General features: G+C 48.4%; 1 protein-coding gene across 3 annotated transcripts in view; it reads left to right on the forward strand.

The window, feature by feature from the left end:
* The window catches only part of LOC110503413 (ventricular zone-expressed PH domain-containing protein), a 206,028-nt gene that overhangs the window by 88,564 nt on the left and 99,751 nt on the right, over positions 1-17,713 (forward strand). For all 3 annotated transcript variants that reach the window (XM_036962011.2, XM_036962012.2, XM_090218941.1), the window contains exon 5: positions 2,477-2,640. In XM_036962011.2, the coding sequence (XP_036817906.2) occupies positions 2,477-2,640 (164 nt within the window). The remainder of the gene's footprint in view (positions 1-2,476; positions 2,641-17,713) is intronic.

Raw genomic sequence — 17,713 nt, forward strand, 5'->3', positions numbered from 1 at the left:
TCTGTTGTTCTCTCAGTCTGACACTCTATTTTGGACTCCTTGTAATCAATTAAATCCAATTCATAACATTTTTATAGACAAGAAGTACATGTTGATTTTACCAAAGCAGAACAGTTCTAAACTATCTTAGATGATAGGACAAAGCTATCATCTGTCTCTATTGTTCTCTACTTCTAACCCTGATAAACTGTACACACCTCCTAACTTCTCCTCTCTCTCTCTCTCTCTCTCTCTCTCTCTCTCTCTCTCTCTCTCTCTCTGTCTCTGTCTCTGTCTCTCGCTCTCTCTCTGTCTCTCTCTTTCTTTCTCTTTCTCTCTCTCTCTCAATTAAATTAAATTAAATTAAATTCAAGGGGCTTTATTGGCATGGGAAACGTGTTAACATTGCCAAAGCAAGTGAGGTAGATAATATACAAAAGTGAAATAAACAATAAAAATTAACAGTAAACATTACACATACAGAAGACATTACAAATGTCATATTATATATATACAGTGTTTTAACAATGTACAAATGGTTAAAGGACACAAGATAAAATAAATAAGCATAAATATGGGTTGTATTTACAATGGTGTTTGTTCTTCACTGGTTGCCCTTTTCTCGTGGCAACATGTCACAAATCTTGCTGCTGTGATGGCACACTGTGGAATTTCACCCAGTAGATATGGGAGTTTATCAAAATTGGATTTGTTTTCAAATCCTTTGTGGATCTGTGTAATCTGAGGAAAATATGTCTCTCTAATATGGTCAGTCATTGGGCAGGAGGTTAGGAAGTGCAGCTCAGTTTCCACCTCATTGTGTGGGCAGTGAGCACATAGCCTGTCTTCTCTTGAGAGCCATGTCTGCCCTCGGCGGCCTTTCTCAATAGCAAGGCTATGCTCACTGAGTCTGTACATAGTCAAAGCTTTCCTTAAGTTTGGTTCAGTCACAGTGGTCAGGTATTCTGCCGCTGTGTACTCTCTGTTTAGGGCCAAATAGCATTCTAGTTATCTCAGTTTTTTTGTTAATTCTTTACAATGTGTCAAGTAATTATCTTTTTGTTTTCTCATGATTTGGTTGGGTCTAATTGTGTTGTTGTCCTGGGGCTCTGTGGGGTCTGTTTGTGTTTGTGAACAGATCCCCAGGACCAGCTTGCTTAGGGGACTCTTCTCCAGGTTCATCTCTCTGTAGGTGATGGCTTTGTTATGGAAGGTTTGGGAATCACTTCCTTTTAGGTGGTTGTAAAATGTAATGGCTCTTTTCTGGATTTTGATAATTAGTGGGTATCGGCCTAATTCTGCTCTGCATGCATTATTTGGTGTTCTACGTTGTACACGGAGGATATTTTTGCGGAATTCTACATTCTGAATTCTCTCTCTCTCACTCTCTCACTCTCTCTCTGTCTCTCTCACTCTCTCTCTCTCTCTCTCCTCTCTCTCTCTCTCTCTCTCTCTCTCTCTCTCTCACTCTCTCTTTCTCTCTCTTTCTCTCTCTCTCTCTCTCTCTCTCTCTCTCACTCTCTCTCTCAATCTCTCTCTCTCTCACTCTCTCTTTCTCCATCTCTCTCTCTCTCTCTCTCTCTCTCTCTCTCTCAATCTCTCTTTCTCCATCTCTCTCTCTCTCTCTCTCTCAATCTCTCTCTATTGTTCTCTACCCCCTCTTTCTTTCTTTCTTTCTTTCTTTCTTTCTTTCTTTCTTTCTCTCTCGTTGTCTCTCTCTTTCTCACTCTTTCTCTCTCGGTCTCACTAATGCCATATGTCCTGCAGATGATGTGGTTTGACATTTAAAATAAAATGAAATAATTACATTGATTAAACCCGAAAACAAAGGAAAAGAACACAAACAACATCATCAACAACAACAAGAAGAACATCAACAACAACATAGGCCTTTGATTAGGAGGACAGAGTCATTCTGTAGGAACGTCACATAGTTTTACCCCCGATAGAGTAAATCATGACCAGGTTTACCCCACAGGTTCACTCATTCTATTAAATCCAGCCTTTTACTGTGGGGACATAAATCAATCCAAAACTACTTTATTGAAAAAGCTACGAATTTAACAAAAAAGTCATTGTTTGTGTTCATGTAATGTCATAAGGAATAAAGATAGTACTTGAAGACAAAGTCATTGTTCAGATGCGTGAGATATTAGATATGTCTCTTGGGAAATATTGACTGTTTCTGGTACACATGTCTATTTTCTTCCATTTCTACAGCAACATTTTACGTTCTTCCTGAAGGATGAACGTCAGGGAAGGAATATTGGTGAGACCTTGAATCTGTGAGACCTTGAATCTGTGAGACCTTGAATCTGTGAGACCTGGAATCTGTGAGACCTTGAATCTGTGAGACCTGGAATCTGTGAGACCGTGAATCTGTGAGACCTTGAATCTGTGAGACCTTGAATCTGTGAGACCTTGAATCTGTGAGACCTTGAATCTGTTGTCACAAACATAGTTTTACCTGGACCCTGTCTCTTGTCGTGTCGTCTAGGTAACCACATGCTCCTACGCGTGCTGCCGTCCGTCTACCCCAAACTGCCCCATGCCATCCATCGTCACCTAGGCAACCTGACGGCCATGATGTCACAGCTCGAGTCACCGGAGCAACAACACCTGCTGAGGCTGATCCAGATGGTCGCCGAACAACAGCCACAGGTATGTGTGCGATTACTCAGTGCGTGCCTGTGTGTGTGTGTGTGTGTGTGTGTGTGTGTGTGTGTGTGTGTGTGTGTGTGTGTGTGTGTGTGTGTGTGTGTGTGTGTGTGTGTGTGTGTGTGTGTGTGTGTGTGTGTGTGTGTGTGTCATTTTATGAGCGTGTGTGTGAGTGACTTGCCTGTAACAAACCCCTGGCAAAATGGCAACCGATGCTGGAGGAATGGAGCGCATTCAGAGAACACATTAGTCATGAGAACACATTAGTCATGAGAACACATTAGTCATGAGAACACATTAGTCTTGAGAACACATGAGTCATGACAACACATTAGTCATGACAACACATTAGTCATGACAACACATTAGTCATGACAACACATTAGTCATGAGAAAGTCCAGAATTCATACATGGGTGAATTAACACTGTGCTGCACTCCAGAGAGTGGGGTCTAGGATGAGGAGGGTAATGGGTGAATTAACACTGTGCTGCACTCCAGAGAGTGGGGTCTAGGATGAGGAGGGTACAGGTTGACCACAGTGGGGGCAGGTTGTACCACAGTGGGGGCAGGTTGTACCACAGTGGGGGCATGTTGTACCACAGTGGGGGCATGTTGTACCACAGTGGGGGCAGGTTGTACCACAGTGGGGGCAGGTTGTACCACAGTGGGGGCATGTTGTACCACAGTGGGGGCAGGTTGTACCACAGTGGGGGCATGTTGTACCACATTGGGGGCAGGTTGTACCACAGTGGGGGCATGTTGTACCACAGTGGGGGCAGGTTGTACCATAGTGGGGGCAGGTTGTAACACAGTGGGGGCATGTTGTACCACAGTGGGGGCATGTTGTACCACAGTGGGGGCAGGTTGTACCACAGTGGGGGCAGGTTGTACCACAGTGGGGGCAGGTTGTACCACAGTGGGGGCAGGTTGTACCACAGTGGGGGCATGTTGTACCACAGTGGGGGCATGTTGTAACACAGTGGGGGCATGTTGTACCACAGTGGGGGCAGGTTGTACCACAGTGGGGGCATGTTGTAACACAGTGGGGGCATGTTGTACCACAGTGGGGGCAGGTTGTACCACAGTGGGGGCAGGTTGTACCACAGTGGGGGCATGTTGTACCACAGTGGGGGCATGTTGTAACACAGTGGGGGCATGTTGTACCACAGTGGGGGCAGGTTGTACCACAGTGGGGGCATGTTGTACCACAGTGGGGGCAGGTTGTACCACAGTGGGGGCATGTTACACCACAGTGGGGGCATGTTGTACCACAGTGGGGGCAGGTTGTACAGCAGTGGGGGCAGGTTGTAGGGAGAGGGTCAGAGGCCAGGGGTTGGATTCTCTTCCAGTCGCCCCATTGGTCCATAAAGTGGCGACTTGGAGTGCTTGGTGTTTTTCCAAGCAGTCTGAAGCCTTTTCTGCATCCAGACCCAGGTGAGTATAATTAGGGCATTGGATTCCTAAACATAGTTGAAGTACACAGAAATAAGAACAGTACACTCATCTGAAAGATGTCATCTCTCATTTAAAACATGTATATATTAATGGTATTGTGGCAGCCATATTGGAATGTTGGAGTGAAATCTGTGTGATGGTGGTATTAGGGTGATGGTGGTATTAGGGTGATGGTGGTATTGGGGTGATGGTGGTATTAGGGTGATGGTGGTATTAGGGTGATGGTGGTATTGGGGTGATGGTGGTATTAGGGTGATGGTGGTATTAGGGTGATGGTGGTATTAGGGTGATGGTGGTATTAGGGTGATGGTGGTATTGGGGTGATGGTGGTATTGGGGTGATGGTGGTATTATGGTGATGGTGGTATTAGGGTGATGGTGATATTGTGGTGATGGTGGAATTGTGGTGATGGTGGTATTAGGGTGATGGTGGTATTAGGGTGATGGTGGTATTGGGGTGATGGTGGTATTAGGGTGATGGTGGTATTGGGGTGATGGTGGTATTGGGGTGATGGTGGTATTGTGGTGATGGTGGTATTAGGGTGATGGTGGTATTGGGGTGATGGTGGTATTGGGGTGATGGTGGTATTGTGGTGATGATGGTTATGGTGGTATTGGGGTGATGGTGGTATTGTGGTGATGGTGGTATTAGGGTGATGGTGGTATTGTGGTGATGGTGGTATTGGGGTGATGGTGGTATTGGGGTGATGGTGGTGATAGTGGTATTGGGGTGATGGTGGTATTAGGGTGATGGTGGTATTGGGGTGATGGTGGTATTGGGGTGATGGTGGTATTGTGGTGATGGTGGTATTAGGGTGATGGTGGTATTGGGTTGATGGTGGTATTGGGGTGATGGTGGTATTGGGGTGATGGTGGTATTGGGGTGATGGTGGTATTGGAGTGATGGTTGTATTGGGGTGATGGTGGTATTGTGGTGATGGTGGTATTGGGGTGATGGTGGTATTGGGGTGATGGTGGTATTGTGGTGATGGTGGTATTGGGGTGATGGTGGTATTGTGGTGATGGTGGTATTGGGGTGATGGTGGTATTGGGGTGATGGTGGTATTGTGGTGATGGTGGTATTGGGGTGATGCTGGTATTGTGGTGATGGTGGTATTGGGGTGATGGTGGTATTGGGGTGATGGTGGTATTGTGGTGATGGTGGTATTGGGGTGATGGTGGTATTGTGGTGATGGTGGTATTGGGGTGATGGTGGTATTGGGGTGATGGTGGTATTGTGGTGATGGTGGTATTGGGGTGATGCTGGTATTGTGGTGATGGTGGTATTGGGGTGATGGTGGTATTGGGATGATGGTGGTATTTGGGTGATGGTGGTATTGTGGTGATGGTGGTATTGGGGTGATGGTGGCATTGGGGTGATGGTGGTATCGGGGTGGTGGTGGTACTATGGTGATGGTGGTATTGGGGTGATGGTGGTATTGTGGTGATGGTGGTATTAGGGTGATGGTGGTATTGTGGTGATGGTGGTATTGGGGTGATGGTGGTATTGTGGTGATGGTGGTATTGGGGTGATGGTGGTATTACGGTGATGGTGGTATTGTGGTGATGGTGGTATTGGGGTGATGGTGGTATTGTGGTGATGATGGTTATGGTGGTATTGGGGTGATGGTGGTATTGGGGTGATGGTGGTATTGTGGTGATGGTGGTATTAGGGTGATGGTGGTATTGGGGTGATGGTGGTATGAGGGTGATGGTGGTATTGTGGTGATGGTGGTATTGTGGTGATGGTGGTATTGGGGTGATGGTGGTGATAGTGGTATTGGGGTGATGGTGGTATTAGGGTGATGGTGGTATTGGGGTGATGGTGGTATTGGGGTGATGGTGGTATTGGGGTGATGGTGGTATTGGGGTGATGGTGGTATTGTGGTGATGGTGGTATTAGGGTGATGGTGGTATTGGGGTGATGGCGGTATTGGGGTGATGGTGGTATTGGGGTGATGCTGGTATTGGGGTGATGGTGATATTGGGGTGATGGTGGTGATAGTGGTATTGGGGTGATGGTGGTATTAGGGTGATGGTGATATTGGGGTGATGGTGGTATTGGGGTGATGGTGGTATTGTGGTTATGTTGGTATTAGGGTGATGGTGGTATTGGGGTGATGGTGGTATTGGGGTGATGGTAGTATTGTGGTGATGGTGGTATTTGGGTGATGGTGGTATTGTGGTGATGGTGGTATTAGGGTGATGGTGGTATTGTGGTGATGGTGGTATTGTGGTGATGGTGGTATTAGGGTGATGGTGGTGATGGTGGTATTGTGGTGATGGTGGTATTAGGGTGATGGTGGTATTAGGGTGATGGTGGTATTGGGGTGATGGTGGTATTAGGGTGATGGTGGTATTGGGGTGATGGTGGTATTGGGGTGATGGTGGTATTGTGGTGATGGTGGTATTAGGGTGAGGGTGGTATTGGGGTGATGGTGGTATTGGGGTGATGATGGTTATGGTGGTATTGGGGTGATGGTGGTATTGGGGTGATGGTGGTATCGGGGTGGTGGTGGTACTATGGTGAGGTTGGTATTGGGGTGATGGTGGTATTGTGGTGATGGTGGTATTAGGGTGATGGTGGTATTGTGGTGATGGTGGTATTGGGGTGATGGTGGTATTGTGGTGATGGTGGTATTGGGGTGATGGTGGTATTACGGGGATGGTGGTATTGGGGTGATGGTGGTATTGTGGTGATGGTGGTATTAGGGTGATGGTGGTATTTGGGTGATGGTGGTATTGTGGTGATGGTGGTATTAGGGTGATGGTGGTATTGTGGTGATGGTGGTATTGTGGTGATGGTGGTATTAGGGTGATGGTGGTGATGGTGGTATTGTGGTGATGGTGGTATTAGGGTGATGGTGGTATTAGGGTGATGGTGGTATTGGGGTGATGGTGGTATTAGGGTGATGGTGGTATTGGGGTGATGGTGGTATTGGGGTGATGGTGGTATTGTGGTGATGGTGGTATTAGGGTGAGGGTGGTATTGGGGTGATGGTGGTATTGGGGTGATGATGGTTATGGTGGTATTGGGGTGATGGTGGTATTGGGGTGATGGTGGTATCGGGGTGGTGGTGGTACTATGGTGAGGTTGGTATTGGGGTGATGGTGGTATTGTGGTGATGGTGGTATTAGGGTGATGGTGGTATTGTGGTGATGGTGGTATTGGGGTGATGGTGGTATTGTGGTGATGGTGGTATTGGGGTGATGGTGGTATTACGGGGATGGTGGTATTGGGGTGATGGTGGTATTGTGGTGATGGTGGTATTAGGGTGATGGTGGTATTTGGGTGATGGTGGTATTGTGGTGATGGTGGTATTAGGGTGATGGTGGTATTGTGGTGATGGTGGTATTGTGGTGATGGTGGTATTAGGGTGATGGTGGTATTGTGGTGATGGTGGTATTGTGGTGATGGTGGTATTAGGGTGATGGTGGTATTGGGGTGATGGTGGTATTGGGGTGATGGTGGTATTGTGGTGATGGTGGTATTAGGGTGAGGGTGGTATTGGGGTGATGGTGGTATTGGGGTGATGATGGTTATGGTGGTATTGGGGTGATGATGGTATTGGGGTGATGGTGGTATCGGGGTGGTGGTGGTACTATGGTGATGGTGGTATTGGGGTGATGGTGGTATTGTGGTGATGGTGGTATTAGGGTGATGGTGGTATTGTGGTGATGGTGGTATTGGGGTGATGGTGGTATTGTGGTGATGGTGGTATTGGGGTGATGGTGGTATTACGGGGATGGTGGTATTGGGGTGATGGTGGTATTGTGGTGATGGTGGTATTAGGGTGATGGTGGTATTGGGGTGATGGTGGTATTGGGGTGATGGTGGTATTGTGGTGATGGTGGTATTGGGGTGATGCTGGTATTGTGGTGATGGTGGTATTGGGGTGATGGTGGTATTGGGATGATGGTGGTATTTGGGTGATGGTGGTATTGTGGTGATGGTGGTATTGGGGTGATGGTGGCATTGGGGTGATGGTGGTATCGGGGTGGTGGTGGTACTATGGTGATGGTGGTATTGGGGTGATGGTGGTATTGTGGTGATGGTGGTATTGGGGTGATGGTGGTATTACGGTGATGGTGGTATTGTGGTGATGGTGGTATTGGGGTGATGGTGGTATTGTGGTGATGATGGTTATGGTGGTATTGGGGTGATGGTGGTATTGGGGTGATGGTGGTATTGTGGTGATGGTGGTATTAGGGTGATGGTGGTATTGGGGTGATGGTGGTATGAGGGTGATGGTGGTATTGTGGTGATGGTGGTATTGTGGTGATGGTGGTATTGGGGTGATGGTGGTATTGGGATGATGGTGGTATTTGGGTGATGGTGGTATTGTGGTGATGGTGGTATTGGGGTGATGGTGGCATTGGGGTGATGGTGGTATCGGGGTGGTGGTGGTACTATGGTGATGGTGGTATTGGGGTGATGGTGGTATTGTGGTGATGGTGGTATTGGGGTGATGGTGGTATTACGGTGATGGTGGTATTGTGGTGATGGTGGTATTGGGGTGATGGTGGTATTGTGGTGATGATGGTTATGGTGGTATTGGGGTGATGGTGGTATTGGGGTGATGGTGGTATTGTGGTGATGGTGGTATTAGGGTGATGGTGGTATTGTGGTGATGGTGGTATTGTGGTGATGGTGGTATTGGGGTGATGGTGGTGATAGTGGTATTGGGGTGATGGTGGTATTAGGGTGATGGTGGTATTGGGGTGATGGTGGTATTGGGGTGATGGTGGTATTGGGGTGATGGTGGTATTGGGGTGATGGTGGTATTGTGGTGATGGTGGTATTAGGGTGATGGTGGTATTGGGGTGATGGCGGTATTGGGGTGATGGTGGTATTGGGGTGATGCTGGTATTGGGGTGATGGTGATATTGGGGTGATGGTGGTGATAGTGGTATTGGGGTGATGGTGGTATTAGGGTGATGATGATATTGGGGTGATGGTGGTATTGGGGTGATGGTGGTATTGTGGTTATGTTGGTATTAGGGTGATGGTGGTATTGGGGTGATGGTGGTATTGGGGTGATGGTAGTATTGTGGTGATGGTGGTATTTGGGTGATGGTGGTATTGTGGTGATGGTGGTATTAGGGTGATGGTGGTATTGTGGTGATGGTGGTATTGTGGTGATGGTGGTATTAGGGTGATGGTGGTATTGTGGTGATGGTGGTATTGTGGTGATGGTGGTATTAGGGTGATGGTGGTATTAGGGTGATGGTGGTATTGGGGTGATGGTGGTATTAGGGTGATGGTGGTATTGGGGTGATGGTGGTATTGGGGTGATGGTGGTATTGTGGTGATGGTGGTATTAGGGTGAGGGTGGTATTGGGGTGATGGTGGTATTGGGGTGATGATGGTTATGGTGGTATTGGGGTGATGGTGGTATTGGGGTGATGGTGGTATCGGGGTGGTGGTGGTACTATGGTGAGGTTGGTATTGGGGTGATGGTGGTATTGTGGTGATGGTGGTATTAGGGTGATGGTGGTATTGTGGTGATGGTGGTATTGGGGTGATGGTGGTATTGTGGTGATGGTGGTATTGGGGTGATGGTGGTATTACGGGGATGGTGGTATTGGGGTGATGGTGGTATTGTGGTGATGGTGGTATTAGGGTGATGGTGGTATTTGGGTGATGGTGGTATTGTGGTGATGGTGGTATTAGGGTGATGGTGGTATTGTGGTGATGGTGGTATTGTGGTGATGGTGGTATTAGGGTGATGGTGGTATTGTGGTGATGGTGGTATTGTGGTGATGGTGGTATTAGGGTGATGGTGGTATTGGGGTGATGGTGGTATTGGGGTGATGGTGGTATTGTGGTGATGGTGGTATTAGGGTGAGGGTGGTATTGGGGTGATGGTGGTATTGGGGTGATGATGGTTATGGTGGTATTGGGGTGATGGTGGTATTGGGGTGATGGTGGTATCGGGGTGGTGGTGGTACTATGGTGATGGTGGTATTGGGGTGATGGTGGTATTGTGGTGATGGTGGTATTAGGGTGATGGTGGTATTGTGGTGATGGTGGTATTGGGGTGATGGTGGTATTGTGGTGATGGTGGTATTGGGGTGATGGTGGTATTACGGGGATGGTGGTATTGGGGTGATGGTGGTATTGTGGTGATGGTGGTATTAGGGTGATGGTGGTATTGGGGTGATGGTGGTATTGGGGTGATGGTGGTATTGTGGTGATGGTGGTATTGGGGTGATGGTGGTATTGGGGTGATGGTGGTATTGGGGTGATGGTGGTATTGTGGTGATGGTGGTATTGGGGTGATGATGGTATTGTGGTGATGGTGGTATTGGGGTGATGGTGGTATTGGGGTGATGGTGGTATTGTGGTGATGGTGGTATTGGGGTGATGGTGGTATTGTGGTGATGGTGGTATTGGGGTGATGGTGGTATTGGGGTGATGGTGGTATTGGGGTGATGGTGGTATTGTGGTGATGGTGGTATTGGGGTGATGCTGGTATTGTGGTGATGGTGGTATTGGGGTGATGGTGGTATTGGGGTGATGGTGGTATTTGGGTGATGGTGGTATTGGGGTGGTATTGGGGTGATGGTGGCATTGGGGTGATGGTGGCATTGGGGTGATGGTGGTATCGGGGTGGTGGTGGTATTATGGTGTTGGTGGTATTGTGGTGATGGTGGTATTGTGGTGATGGTGGTATTGGGGTGATGGTGGTATTGTGGTGATGGTGGTATTGGGGTGATGGTGGTATTATGGTGATGGTGGTATTGTGGTGATGGTGGTATTGGGGTGATGGTGGTATTGTGGTGATGATGGTTATGGTGGTATTGGGGTGATGGTGGTATTGGGGTGATGGTGGTATTGTGGTGATGGTGGTATTAGGGTGATGGTGGTATTGGGGTGATGGTGGTATTAGGGTGATGGTGGTATTGTGGTGATGGTGGTATTGTGGTGATGGTGGTATTGGGGTGATGGTGGTGATAGTGGTATTGGGGTGATGGTGGTATTAGGGTGATGGTGGTATTGGGGTGATGGTGGTATTGGGGTGATGGTGGTATTGGGGTGATGGTGGTATTGTGGTGATGGTGGTATTAGGGTGATGGTAGTATTGGGGTGATGGCAGTATTGGGGTGATGGTGGTATTGGGGTGATGGTGGTATTGGGGTGATGGTGATATTGGGGTGATGGTGGTATTGGGGTGATGGTGGTATTGGGGTGATGGTGGTATTGTGGTGATGGTGGTATTTGGGTGATGGTGGTATTCTGGTGATGGTGGTATTGGGGTGATGGTGGTATTGGGGTGATGGTGGTATTGGGGTGATGGTGGTATTGGGGTGATGGTGGTATTGGGGTGATGGTGGTGTTAGGGTGATGGTGGTATTGGGGTGATGGTGGTATTGGGGTGATGGTGGTATTGGGGTGATGGTGGTGTTAGGATGATGGTGGTATTGGGGTGATGGTGGTATTGGGGTGATGGTGGTATTGAGGGGATGGTGGTATTAGGGTGATGGTGGCATTGGGGTGATGGTGGTATCGGGGTGGTGGTGGTATTGTGGTGATGGTGGTATTGTGGTGATGGTGGTATTGGGGTGATGGTGGTATTGTGGTGATGGTGGTATTGTGGTGATGGTGGTATTGGGGTGATGGTGGCATTGTGGTGATGATGGTGATGGTGGTATTGTGGTGATGATGGTATTGTGGTGATGATGGTATTGGGGTGATGGTGGCATTGTGGTGATGATGGTGATGGAGGTATTGTGGTGATGATGGTATTTTGGTGATGGTGGTATTAGGGTGATGGTGGTATTGAGGTGATGGTGGTATTGTGGTGATGGTGGTATTGTGTTGATGATGGTATTTTGGTGATGGTGTTATTGGGGTGATGGTGGTATTGGGGTGATGGTGGTATTGTGGTGATGGTGGTATTGGTGTGATGGTGGTATTGTGGTGATGATGGTGATGGTGGTATTGGGGTGATGGTGGCATTGGGGTGATGGTGGTATTGTGGTGATGATGGTATTGGGGTGATGGTGGTATTGGGGTGATGGTGGTATTGTGGTGATGGTGGTATTGTGGTGATGGTGGTATTGGGGTGATGGTGGTATTTTGGTGATGGTGGTATTGGCGTGATGGTGGTATTAGGGGGATGGTGGTATTAGGGTGATGGTGGTATTGGGGTGATGGTGGTATTGGGGTGATGGTGGTATTGGGGTGATGGTGGTATTGTGGTGATGGTGGTATTTTGGTGATGGTGGTATTGGGGTGATGGTGGTATTGGGGGGATGGTGGTATTAGGGTGATGGTGGTATTGTGGTGATGGTGGTATTGGGGTGATGGTGGTATTTTGGTGATGGTGGTATTGGGGTGATGGTGGTATTGGGGTGATGGTGGTATTGGGGTGATGGTGGTATTGTGGTGATGGTGGTATTGTGGTGATGGTGGTATTGGGGTGATGGTGGCATTGTGGTGATGATGGTGATGGTGGTATTGTGGTGATGATGGTATTGTGGTGATGATGGTATTGGGGTGATGGTGGCATTGTGGTGATGATGGTGATGGAGGTATTGTGGTGATGATGGTATTTTGGTGATGGTGGTATTAGGGTGATGGTGGTATTGAGGTGATGGTGGTATTGTGGTGATGGTGGTATTGTGTTGATGATGGTATTTTGGTGATGGTGTTATTGGGGTGATGGTGGTATTGGGGTGATGGTGGTATTGTGGTGATGGTGGTATTGGTGTGATGGTGGTATTGTGGTGATGATGGTGATGGTGGTATTGGGGTGATGGTGGCATTGGGGTGATGGTGGTATTGTGGTGATGATGGTATTGGGGTGATGGTGGTATTGGGGTGATGGTGGTATTGTGGTGATGGTGGTATTGTGGTGATGGTGGTATTGGGGTGATGGTGGTATTTTGGTGATGGTGGTATTGGCGTGATGGTGGTATTGGGGGGATGGTGGTATTAGGGTGATGGTGGTATTGGGGTGATGGTGGTATTGGGGTGATGGTGGTATTGGGGTGATGGTGGTGTTGTGGTGATGGTGGTATTGTGGTGATGGTGGTATTGGGGTGATGGTGGTATTGGGGGGATGGTGGTATTGGCGTGATGGTGGTATTGGGGGGGTGGTGGTATTAGGGTGATGCTGGTATTGTGGTGATGGTGGTATTGGGGTGATGGTGGTATTGGGGTGATGGTGGTATTTGGGTGATGGTGGTATTGGGGTGGTATTGGGGTGATGGTGGCATTGGGGTGATGGTGGCATTGGGGTGATGGTGGTATCGGGGTGGTGGTGGTATTATGGTGTTGGTGGTATTGTGGTGATGGTGGTATTGTGGTGATGGTGGTATTGGGGTGATGGTGGTATTGTGGTGATGGTGGTATTGGGGTGATGGTGGTATTATGGTGATGGTGGTATTGTGGTGATGGTGGTATTGGGGTGATGGTGGTATTGTGGTGATGATGGTTATGGTGGTATTGGGGTGATGGTGGTATTGGGGTGATGGTGGTATTGTGGTGATGGTGGTATTAGGGTGATGGTGGTATTGGGGTGATGGTGGTATTAGGGTGATGGTGGTATTGTGGTGATGGTGGTATTGTGGTGATGGTGGTATTGGGGTGATGGTGGTGATAGTGGTATTGGGGTGATGGTGGTATTAGGGTGATGGTGGTATTGGGGTGATGGTGGTATTGGGGTGATGGTGGTATTGGGGTGATGGTGGTATTGTGGTGATGGTGGTATTAGGGTGATGGTAGTATTGGGGTGATGGCAGTATTGGGGTGATGGTGGTATTGGGGTGATGGTGGTATTGGGGTGATGGTGATATTGGGGTGATGGTGGTATTGGGGTGATGGTGGTATTGGGGTGATGGTGGTATTGTGGTGATGGTGGTATTTGGGTGATGGTGGTATTCTGGTGATGGTGGTATTGGGGTGATGGTGGTATTGGGGTGATGGTGGTATTGGGGTGATGGTGGTATTGGGGTGATGGTGGTATTGGGGTGATGGTGGTGTTAGGGTGATGGTGGTATTGGGGTGATGGTGGTATTGGGGTGATGGTGGTATTGGGGTGATGGTGGTGTTAGGATGATGGTGGTATTGGGGTGATGGTGGTATTGGGGTGATGGTGGTATTGAGGGGATGGTGGTATTAGGGTGATGGTGGCATTGGGGTGATGGTGGTATCGGGGTGGTGGTGGTATTGTGGTGATGGTGGTATTGTGGTGATGGTGGTATTGGGGTGATGGTGGTATTGTGGTGATGGTGGTATTGTGGTGATGGTGGTATTGGGGTGATGGTGGCATTGTGGTGATGATGGTGATGGTGGTATTGTGGTGATGATGGTATTGTGGTGATGATGGTATTGGGGTGATGGTGGCATTGTGGTGATGATGGTGATGGAGGTATTGTGGTGATGATGGTATTTTGGTGATGGTGGTATTAGGGTGATGGTGGTATTGAGGTGATGGTGGTATTGTGGTGATGGTGGTATTGTGTTGATGATGGTATTTTGGTGATGGTGTTATTGGGGTGATGGTGGTATTGGGGTGATGGTGGTATTGTGGTGATGGTGGTATTGGTGTGATGGTGGTATTGTGGTGATGATGGTGATGGTGGTATTGGGGTGATGGTGGCATTGGGGTGATGGTGGTATTGTGGTGATGATGGTATTGGGGTGATGGTGGTATTGGGGTGATGGTGGTATTGTGGTGATGGTGGTATTGTGGTGATGGTGGTATTGGGGTGATGGTGGTATTTTGGTGATGGTGGTATTGGCGTGATGGTGGTATTAGGGGGATGGTGGTATTAGGGTGATGGTGGTATTGGGGTGATGGTGGTATTGGGGTGATGGTGGTATTGGGGTGATGGTGGTATTGTGGTGATGGTGGTATTTTGGTGATGGTGGTATTGGGGTGATGGTGGTATTGGGGGGATGGTGGTATTAGGGTGATGGTGGTATTGTGGTGATGGTGGTATTGGGGTGATGGTGGTATTTTGGTGATGGTGGTATTGGGGTGATGGTGGTATTGGGGTGATGGTGGTATTGGGGTGATGGTGGTATTGTGGTGATGGTGGTATTGTGGTGATGGTGGTATTGGGGTGATGGTGGCATTGTGGTGATGATGGTGATGGTGGTATTGTGGTGATGATGGTATTGTGGTGATGATGGTATTGGGGTGATGGTGGCATTGTGGTGATGATGGTGATGGAGGTATTGTGGTGATGATGGTATTTTGGTGATGGTGGTATTAGGGTGATGGTGGTATTGAGGTGATGGTGGTATTGTGGTGATGGTGGTATTGTGTTGATGATGGTATTTTGGTGATGGTGTTATTGGGGTGATGGTGGTATTGGGGTGATGGTGGTATTGTGGTGATGGTGGTATTGGTGTGATGGTGGTATTGTGGTGATGATGGTGATGGTGGTATTGGGGTGATGGTGGCATTGGGGTGATGGTGGTATTGTGGTGATGATGGTATTGGGGTGATGGTGGTATTGGGGTGATGGTGGTATTGTGGTGATGGTGGTATTGTGGTGATGGTGGTATTGGGGTGATGGTGGTATTTTGGTGATGGTGGTATTGGCGTGATGGTGGTATTGGGGGGATGGTGGTATTAGGGTGATGGTGGTATTGGGGTGATGGTGGTATTGGGGTGATGGTGGTATTGGGGTGATGGTGGTGTTGTGGTGATGGTGGTATTTTGGTGATGGTGGTATTGGGGTGATGGTGGTATTGGGGGGATGGTGGTATTAGGGTGATGGTGGTATTGTGGTGATGGTGGTATTGGGGTGATGGTGGTATTTTGGTGATGGTGGTATTGGGGTGATGGTGGTATTGGGGTGATGGTGGTATTGGGGGGATGGTGGTCTGGCCAGGACAGGGAATGAGGTGGTAGTAAAGGGGATTGAATATAGCCAGTGAGTCTCACAGCAAGGCTGTTCATCACCCCAGGATCACCCCCTGACCCCCTGACTAAAAGACATCATGTTTCTCACCGACCAGGTAAGACAGGGGTCAGTCAGTCAGAGCGACAGAGCTTGTGGAAAGGTCATAACTCTTCAAAGACTGGTGTGTGCGTGCACTGTGTCTGTGTGTGTGTGCACTGTGTGTGTGTGCACTGTGTCTGTGTGCGTGTGTGTGTGTGTGTGTGTGTGTGTGTGTGTGTGTGTGCCTGCACTGTGTGTGTGTGTGTGTGTGTGTGTGTGCGTGCACTGTGTGTGTCTGTGTGTGCACTGTGTGTGTGTGTGTGTGTGTGTGTGTGCCTGCACTGTGTGTGTGTGTGCGTGCACTGTGTGTGTGTGTGTGCGTGCCCTGTATGTGTGTGTGCGTGCACTGTGTGTGTGTGTGTGCGTGCGTGCACTGTGTGTGTGTGTGTGTGTGTGTGTGCGTGCACTGTGTGTGTGTGTGTGTGTGTGTGTGCATGCACTGTGTGTGTGTGCGTGCTTGCGTGTGTCCCGTGGCGATTTTAAGGTGAGAATTTTGATGGGGTTAACTCACAGTTGCGCTTCCATCAAATACGATATATTTATAACTAACCCTTCTTCTACATGTGGTTCCATGTGTATTACAGTCTTCCATCAAACATCAACAATATTAGCTAGCCGACCTCAAAACAGATGTTAGCCACTGCTCCGTGATCCACCAACCAACCATTCGACGTGAATCCTCTTTTCCAGCTTGCTATATTTGAAAGTTTAGATGGCTAATGAACACCGAGACGTTTTATGTCTACAGTTCCTTAATAATGCTACATTTGAAAAGGATTTGCCAGGATATAGCTAAGCTAGTCGACATGTTTCAGCTAGCTAATCGACCTAGCTTGAAGACGTGGTAACAGTGCCAGGATATAGCTAAACTAGTCGACATGTTTCAGCTAGCTAATCGACCTAGCTTGAAGACGTGGTAACAGTGACAACTAGCTAGCTACGAAGTTGACACATCAGTCCAATCAAAGTTACTTGGGCTCAAGACGTTGGTTGATTTATCTGAGAGCACCGAAGAGGGGCTTTTGCTGGCCATCTCTCCCAGCAGGTGCTGTGCTGACGTCGTGTCCCCACGAGCGACAGTACCATGAACCAATCATGCGCAACCAGAGAAGATCGACGACGCCCACTCACTGTACTTTCTCTGTCTGCCCCTCCTCAACAGAAAACACAGAGCAAGGCTGACTTACTCAATCACTTACTCAACGAAAATGTCCCAAAACAATGGATATACGACCACGTGCGCTTATTAGATCAAACAATAAAAAATACAAATTGTTTGTTAACTGATACAATATGTTGTTGTGACATGAAATACCAGAATTGCATGCTGGGTATTGGTGGGGCTCCGCTCAACCTGCCTCTCGTGACGCATCGTCACTGTGTGTATCTGTATGTGTCCATGTCTTTGATGGTTAAGGTCTCCATGCGAACGTAATGATATTCAGGCTTCACCCCTCTTCTCTGTTCCCTCTTCCTTTTCAATTCCCCTCAGATCCCTTCTTTCTTCTGTGTTCCTCCCAGACCTCTCAACAGCCTTGCCTGATGTCCTGTTTTAGATCTTAGTGATCTTAGGACTGCTGTCACCACCAGGCCTCTCTCTCTCTCTCTCCATCTCAACTCTGCTCTCTCTCTCTCTCTCCATCTCAACTCTGCTCT

This window comes from Oncorhynchus mykiss, chromosome 24, assembly GCF_057628025.1.
Source record: "Oncorhynchus mykiss isolate SJ-2025 chromosome 24, ASM5762802v1, whole genome shotgun sequence".
NCBI lineage: Eukaryota > Metazoa > Chordata > Actinopteri > Salmoniformes > Salmonidae > Oncorhynchus > Oncorhynchus mykiss.